Genomic DNA, 7,708 nt, shown 5'->3' with positions numbered 1-7,708 from the left:
GTCACAGGGAGCAGAGGACAGCTATTGAGTTCCTGCTGTAAGATGCTTTTGAGCGAGAAAGGAAAGAGCCTGAACCATAGAGTTACCCAGAGAGTATCTGTCCCCAGCCTCATCCTCTTCCTCCCTATATAAAAGCCTGTAGCCGAGTCTTCAGATGACAATCAAAGAAGAGATTAATTAACAATTCTAGTTTTTTGACCATATTCATATGCAACCCTCCTGGCAGCCCTGGCTGATTCCCTGCTATGATTCAGCCACCTTCCTTTTTGCTCTATTTTGCTCAAGAGCCAGTTAATGACGTTATTATTCAGCTGTTGACATGTGGAGGTGAAAGTCCAACTCTGTGCTTCCCCATGTTCCCATTGTCTCTTGCTTCCAGATAGTCACCAAGCAATTATCTACTCTTCTCTGACCCTGTTTCCACCTGTCAAGGTTTTTTGATGAGTGTCTTCACAAATAAACCTGCCTTTCAGTATTTTCTGGACTTTTCTAGAGCAGTTTGCTATTTCTTCTCAGTCAGTCAGTGGGCAGTACATATGACAAGATGAGAGGAAGTAGAAGGTCACAGCAGAACATTTTCGAAGTAGACTCAACTTCTAAGGCAATGAGTTGTAAAGAAACAACTTATCTTTCCATATAGCTTAGGAAACATCAGCCGAACTGCAATAATTGACCTTGTTAAGAGCTGAGTGTTCATAAAAGCATAAGATTCCGTGTAAAGTTTCTGCTTCTGTAAGGATGGAAACACTGGTCTACAAAAACGTTGACAGATAATGGCCTTAAGTTGCATCAGGGGATATTCAGGTTGGATATTAGGGAAAGTTTCTTACCAGAAGGAGCAGTGGTGCACTGGCACAGGCTGCCCAGAAGGTGGTGGAGTCACTGTCCCTGGAGGTGTTCAAGGGACATGGTTATAGGCATTGTGGGGACGGCTTGGATTTGGTCATCTTAGTTGTCTTTTCTGACCTCAGTGATTCTATAATTCTGCCAGAGCATCAGGGAGTAAGGGTGCATGCAGGCTAAGAGGGGTAGCTTTTGTGGAGCAGCATTAGACTGATGGGGCTTCCTGAAAATACTTACAGAAGGAAGGAGCTCATCCCTTTTTTTGTTTTCACAGTCAGGAAGCCAAGGACCAGAACAGCTCCTCTCATGAGCTGGGCTGCCCTTCCCATTGAGCTATCAGATCTTTCTCAGGGTGCTCCGCTTCCCCACCCCAGGCCAGCATGGTTGGCTTATTAAAAAAAAACACCAACTCACCCCCTAGCAATCCCACATGAACCCTTTTCACACATAGCTGCCCAGGGCTCCCTCTGCTTTGCAGAAGTGACATGGTGACAACCAGTACCACGCTTTACTGGAAACCACTCTTCACAGTTTTGATTGAATCCTTTCATTTCTTTTTGCCTGATGAAATCATCCTAGACACAAAGCAGAATGCACACTAGCAGCTCAGGATCAACAGCCTGCTGCCAGCAAAACTCCTGCAAGAGCTGCAGCCACCTCGCAGCGTTGCTGAAAGTCTCGCTTGCCCTCTGTTGGGTGGTTGGGGAAAGATTTACTTCCTTGGAAATGAATGCTGCTTGCTGGAATTTGTGAAAGAGGGATTCAGAGTGATGGAGACACTGAACAGAGCTCTCCTTGCTTGTTAGCCTCTCTGGTCATCTGATTAGAAGATGACATTCAGTGAAATTAGGGGGTGGCTGTGTATTTAGGGGCGAGCAATTAACAAGCAGAGGAGGGCAGTGTTTTATGCAGCACGTAATGCAAACAGCCTGTGGAGTGCACTTCCACCAAAGGGTCACTGCAGCTAATGCTGCGCGGAGGTTGGAAGGAAGCGGCGGCTGATTTAATGCCCACTAGCAGGCTGTGCAAGCTGAAGTGACAAACATAATCAAATCTCATGCTTCAGGGCGTAAATTGAAGAGGCTGAGTAGTGGAAGCAGTTATGTACATAAAAGGTCTGTTCCTGAGAGGTGCTAATCACCTGCAGTTCAGCGAGGGAAAGGACACTCAGGGACTGCTCAACTTCTCTGCTGGCTGACTCTGTACTTGCTAATTTTCCTTATTAATAAACCCCGTAATATTTCAGCCCGCTGGCACAAGCATTCATTTTGCTACAGTAACATTTATTTCCTCTCACACGAGAGTCAAACATTAACGCTGCTTCTAAAATAAGATTTTATGGAGATAATTTGTAGTGGTGCTGGCAGAGAATTTGTCTCTCAAAATATGCTATTATTCTTTATCTACCTGAGGTACTCATATAGCCTCATTAAGAGGATATGCGAGCACTTCACAACCTTCGGTGGATTTATCTTCCCAGTTTCCTCCCTGAGCAGGGTAATGGGTACTACTCCCACCCTAAGTCTAGGGAACTGCTCTTGGGGGTAGGATTCCTCTTCTGTGCCATCTAAAATGAACCCAGGTGCCCATTCTGCTTCCCTTGTTCCCTGGTCACGTGCTAAGTATGGCATTTACCTTTGGCTTCTGCAGCACTGGACTTTGAATGCAGCCACCACTGAGAGAGCAGAGGAAAAGAGGTCAAACTGACCCCACTCTTAGTGCTCATGGAAAATAAAGGAAATCTTTGCTTTCATCTGGAATCCTGCTAAGGGGGAAATTCTGCATCTTTTCTCCGTAATTTGAGAACTAGGCAGGTTATGCCTCCTAGGAATGGCTTGGATAGGGCTGATTCTGCTTGGGAGCAAGGCAGTCTGGAGAGCTTCTTGAGTTATCGCCCCATCCTGTCTGCAGTGGTCACCTCAGAGAAAATAACAGTTTTTTTCCTAATAAATTCCTGTGACAGAGCACCAAATCCCTGACTCCGCAATTCCTGTCCATGGAGAGTGACTGGGTGGGTACTGGGTGGGTCCTGAGCCATACAAGGCCTTTAGATACAGTAGTGTAAGAGTTGTGAATGGAGGTCAGTCACCATTAAATTAAGATAGCTCAAGTGAGCAAACTCCCTTTTTTTGTTTGTTTTGCAGCTGCCAAGATTTCCCCTGTAACTCCCATCCTTTGCTTTCCTTCTCCTGGCTATAAATTTTGCTGCCTTCTGCACTAGATAAATCTGATATGCTGTGCTAAATATTTTAAATGTGGCAAACGATTCTTCATCTCAGAGTGGCATGATTGCATTACAATGTATTAGAACAACATGACTTTGCCAGAGGGTGTTTGCTGGCACCACGCCGAATGAAGGAGGCAGCTCAAGTTTGAGAAGTAACTATCGAATCATTTATCAACATTCATTCCTAAAACACATGGGGCTGCACCAGCTCGAGAAAGAAATCTGTGGGCTGAGCCAAAAACCCTGAGCACAGATCTTTCAGTGAGCTCCTCAAAATTCAAGAGCCCTATCAAAATGTCAGCACGAGCCCCTGTGACAGATTCAACACATGCTTCTGGCATCTATTGTGTTGCGTTTGGTCTCCCTTCTTAGGCTCACGTGAAATATGTGCTGCTTTTTAGGCTCTTGGCTGATTTTCTCTCACTACTGTAACACGATGGAAGTTCTCTGATGAGCCAAGTGGAACAAGAAGTTGGGCGCAGTGATCCTCATGGGTCCCTTCCCACTTGGGATATTCTATGGTTCTATGATTCTACAAACTGCAGAAAGACAACAAGTGGTGTCTAGAGTTTATTTTCCTTCATTATGTCCTCATAAGATGGAGGCAACTCAGTTCCCCCAGGGCTGAGCTGCAGGGCAGGGGAGGACCTCTCCACGTTCACACAAGCGCTTGGAGATCTGGCAAATGGGCACTGAGGGGCTTCACTTGCTGGGGAGAAAGCAAAGCAGTAAATGTAGAGCAGGCAGAGAAGGACAAGCTTTGGGGAAAGAAGGGTGAGCTGGGGACGAGCTGTCAAACCACTCGGAAACAAGAAAGACATGGGTGTAATTTGTGAATCACAAAGCCTCTCACCACAAACTCCAGATGTTAGAAGTGAGAACTGAGGAATCTGGGTGGGTTTGGGTGGATCCTCCCCATGGATATGTTGCTCATGACCACCCAGAAAGCAGGCAGTTCTTCCTCTGGGAAGGGCTTAGCTTAATCACAGAATGAGCTTTATTCCTCTCGGAGAGGCTGGTGCCTGGACCAGCCTGCTGGCAGTACTCCAGGTCAGCTGTGGGCGTTACACACAGTCCTTATAGCCCCTTACCCAAATTCTGGATGTTTCTAGGGGAATGTGAGGGTGGTTACTGCAATAAGCAGCATCTACCAAGACACTTTCCTGACAGATATCAGGCCATTGAGATGCATGCTGGGGTGGCTTATATTGACCAGGGAGGTGAGAAATTCAGTTCGCATAATGGTGCCAAGGAGAAGGTCCCTCATCCCTCCAGTTTCAGAATGACCAAGCCCCAACTTGACATCTTTGGGACATATAGACATAGAGGGACAGCACTGAGTTCAGCTGAAGGTTCAGCTGAGGAAAAAAATGTGGATGTGGCTCACTTAAGCCCTGCAATCTATGGTGCAGTCATCAACCCAAGGTACCCAGCTTGGGCACTGCACTGTTCACCCAGATGCAGCCTGGTTGCCACTCACAGCTGGCCACCTTGTGCTGGGTTTTGGATGGAACCAGCAGGTAGGGGACCAGCAGGATCTTGCAAGAAGCAGAAAGTAGAACTAACCACAGAAAGCATCCGAGCTGCTGAGTGCAAAGACGGCCAGAGTGCGTGGTTGGAGGCTGCTCCGCCGCTTTAGCCAGCACTGCAGGCAGCAGCAGATCCCACAGGACAGGAGCAGGGCCAGGAGAAACAGTGTCAGGAACCTGAGGCAGAGGCAGCAGGAGAGGAACAGTGCCATCACCATCTGCAGGCAGCACCAACAGATGGCTGCGTGTCTTCAAATTAACATATTCATTAATGTATTTTGCAAATAGCTGTCAAATGTTGCATTTTTTCCATCAGTGTGCTGGACATGATCAAAGTCCTGGGAAACCAACATCTCTCAGTGATGAGTGCTGTCTGGAATTCAAGCATTTCTCCAGAAATCATTCATCAGGTTTGCCCATCTCTGTTGTCAGTGTACAGTGAAGCTATGGATTAATGACTCCCATTAGTCAGTAAAGACAGAATACAGGGACAGCCCAGGAGCAGTGCTCTCCAGCTATCTGTCTCTCTTAATGCCTTTCTCTCCATATATCCATCACGTAATATTATTTGCCAGCTTTCTCTCTGGAACAGATCTGAAACTTACCACACATACCAGCTGCTAAAGTTTTCATCGTTCTGCCTGATGCACCTAACAAGGGAAAATAAAAGGAAGCTTCAGTCCAGTGTGTACAAACCACACGGGTTCCAGTGCTTGTCCATCAGCACGAAGAAATGCATCACCAGTAAGCGCATGACTGAGAACTTTTCCTCCATCGAGGGAGCAAGATCAGAAGTTTAGATGGGAGCAGAAGCTGATGATATGCATGTGACTGGTTTGCCATTCAACACCAGCACCCACCACCCGTGTTTTTGCTCTAAAAGCAGGGGAACAAAGAGCTGCTGTCTTCCCTTTTCACTCTGGGAAGGAAAGCCGTTGCTGGAAGCCTGCAGTGGGAGTGGGTGGGAAGCACAGAGATACATACACTCACCTCTCACCAGGCTCGCAGTCGGGCTCAGAGCCTGCTGGCTGAAAACATACATGGAAATCAGAGAGGGCAATTAATACTTTTTGTTGTTGTTATGTTTTAAGTCACTGTAATGACCCACCTTGTCTTGGAGCGGGAAGTTGGAGTGAAGAGCAATAGAAGTGCACCTGCATGGGTGAAATCGCTCCTCTCCCTGCTCCCATCCCCGTGTGTCTGTGCTCTGAGCCTGTATTAAAATCAGTGGGTAATCTCCCCAGCAGCTCGATAAATTCAATAGTTTGAAGATGAAAGCTAGACCAAGGGGAACGCACTTCCTTTTATGTGAAAAGGGAAGGCTGAGAGCTGGGAGAGGAGCAGTATCAGAGATCTGCTTACGGAGCTGGGCTCCATTCTTCAGAAATGTCAGCTGAAGAATTTCCTGTGCCTAATTACTGGTTTGCAACTATTTTCCAGTAGCTAATTGTGAATGTAGCTGTAAATTGGAGCCGTTGTGACTGGACATGTGCTCTGCCTTGCATTTTTCTATTTCTGGATAGTAGTAGTGCATCATTCCCAGAGTCAGGTTTCAGGTATGTGTATTCGCAATTGCAAATATGTGAACCCGAAACTTGTTCTTCAGGTGTATTTTCTACTCTCTGCTTAAGCAAGTTTACTTTTGCAAGCCTTGTTGACCTTAGCTTCAGTTTCAGATTATCTAGGCAAAAAGTAACCGGACTGGTTCATCAGCAAGATTAAACCCAATTCAGTACAATCTTCAGACAATTCACATTAGGTGTGTTACAAAACTTCAAGCTTTGCTACAAAAAAAAACAAACAACAAACCCTTCAGATCAGATATAGAATTGCAACAACACCAGGAAAAAATAAACAAGATGGAAGAGTTATGATGTATTTCTTGGAAAAATGTATTAACATAATTCATAAAGCATTGTATTACTTGGATTTCCATCTTTATAAGCCTGAAGGATGCAGAGATTTCTGTCTTTGAGTGAAGCTAGAAAGCTCTGTTGAGGATTAGAAATTTGTACCAAATATATATATTTGAGAGGTTTCATGTTATGTCTCTAATTAACAGGACTTCTTGTAAAGAGCAAGAAATCACAGATCTCTATAGCCTGTTTAATCCTGTACACACTGCCTTTTGGTGTAATGGGGGCATAATCAGCCCCTCGTTTCTCCAGAGCTCTGTAGGTATAATGAGTCTCTCATTATCTATGGAATTTCACGAGTGGCTGAAACCTGAATGAGGAAGAGGGAAAAAGACAGAAGCTTCAAAATGAACTCTTCCAGACGTGTCCTTTGAAAATTGAGCTAATTTGCTGTGTCACACATGCACCCTGGTGCAGAATATTTTAATTTTTTTGCACTTCAGCTGATTATTAGAATAACAGGTCAAAACCAGACAGCCGATTGCTGTGTTGCGTGTGCCCTGAGTATTCTTCATGGCTGAATGACAACCTCTGGGCTCTCCTTTATCATTCTTCAACCTACTTCAGCCCAGCTGCCATCGCATGGTTGAGCTGCAGCAAAGTGCATCTCACTGGGTCAATAATCCATCAATGCAGCCAAACGCCCACCCTCACTGCTGAAGACTTGTGCTCTTCCATTTCAGTAACCATAGAGAGAATTAAAAATTAAGGTATTCAAGCTTTCTCTTCTTTACTTGGAAATGTTGTGAATATTAAAGCCACCTCAAATTTACCAGGTCACCCCACCAAGAGAGAAGTCGGTTGAAAGAAAAGGATGCTAATTAAATTCAATAAAAATTGAATCACCCCCCCAGCAAAACTCCTAACATCTTGCTGGTTGCACTGAAGGTTTTGATTACCTGGAAGAGGATAAAATACAGAACTCCAGCTTCTGTGATCCATGAAGTGAAGCACAAAACTCTTGGTCTCTGCATCACTAATCGGAGAGATGCAGTAAGAGCTTCGTTTGCGGCGGCAATTTGGAGCTTTTAAAACTTCCCTTCACATTGTGCCTTTGACCACAGAGCTCACTACCAAAGGCTTTACACCCTTTGGAAATTACTGCTAGCCAGGAAACAAATTCAGGATTTGCATGGACACACTCTAATAGCTGCTACAAGTTAAATGAACACTAGTTTGAGGTCAACACCTTG

At 45.3% G+C, this 7,708-nt stretch overlaps 1 protein-coding gene across 4 annotated transcripts; it reads right to left on the bottom strand.

Annotated features, from left to right (window-relative positions):
* Nucleotides 1–3,603: 3,603 nt before the first annotated feature.
* TMEM207 (transmembrane protein 207) lies at nucleotides 3,604–7,489 on the bottom strand. Of its 4 annotated transcripts, XM_010716737.4 has the most exons (5): nucleotides 7,415–7,489; nucleotides 5,590–5,627; nucleotides 5,205–5,249; nucleotides 4,637–4,776; nucleotides 3,604–3,779 (listed from the first exon to the last, which is right to left on the bottom strand). In XM_010716737.4, exons 1-5 carry the CDS (start codon nucleotides 7,487–7,489, stop codon nucleotides 3,634–3,636), a joined length of 444 nt encoding a protein of 147 aa, XP_010715039.2. In that variant the 3' UTR covers nucleotides 3,604–3,633. The 4 variants fall into 4 exon arrangements, 1 of the variants encoding a protein (XP_010715039.2); XR_014885720.1 differs by lacking the exons at nucleotides 3,604–3,779; nucleotides 7,415–7,489 and adding an exon at nucleotides 5,708–5,835 and having other exon boundaries at nucleotides 4,732–4,776; XR_014885719.1 differs by lacking the exons at nucleotides 3,604–3,779; nucleotides 4,637–4,776; nucleotides 7,415–7,489 and adding an exon at nucleotides 5,708–6,110 and having other exon boundaries at nucleotides 4,794–5,249.
* Nucleotides 7,490–7,708: the final 219 nt, after the last annotated feature.

This window comes from Meleagris gallopavo, chromosome 11 (genome assembly GCF_905368555.1).
Source record: "Meleagris gallopavo chromosome 11, MGAL_WU_HG_1.1, whole genome shotgun sequence".
NCBI lineage: Eukaryota > Metazoa > Chordata > Aves > Galliformes > Phasianidae > Meleagris > Meleagris gallopavo.
Note: the sequence above shows the minus strand (reverse complement) of the source record. Positions and strands in the feature narration are given on the sequence as shown.

What these genes read in the sequence shown, in the direction of transcription:
- TMEM207 (XM_010716737.4), bottom strand. Translation starts at nt 7,489, where the DNA reads ATGCAGAGACCAAGAGTTTTGTGCTTCACTTCATGGATCACAGAAGCT. An exon ending in GACTGCGAGCCTGGTGAGAG is followed by an intron (nt 5,250 to 5,589) that starts GTGAGTGTATGT and finishes TTCCCTTGTTAG; the next exon opens with GTGCATCAGGCAGAACGATG. An exon ending in CAGCTCGGATGCTTTCTGTG is followed by an intron (nt 3,780 to 4,636) that starts GTTAGTTCTACT and finishes CTTTCTCCCCAG; the next exon opens with CAAGTGAAGCCCCTCAGTGC.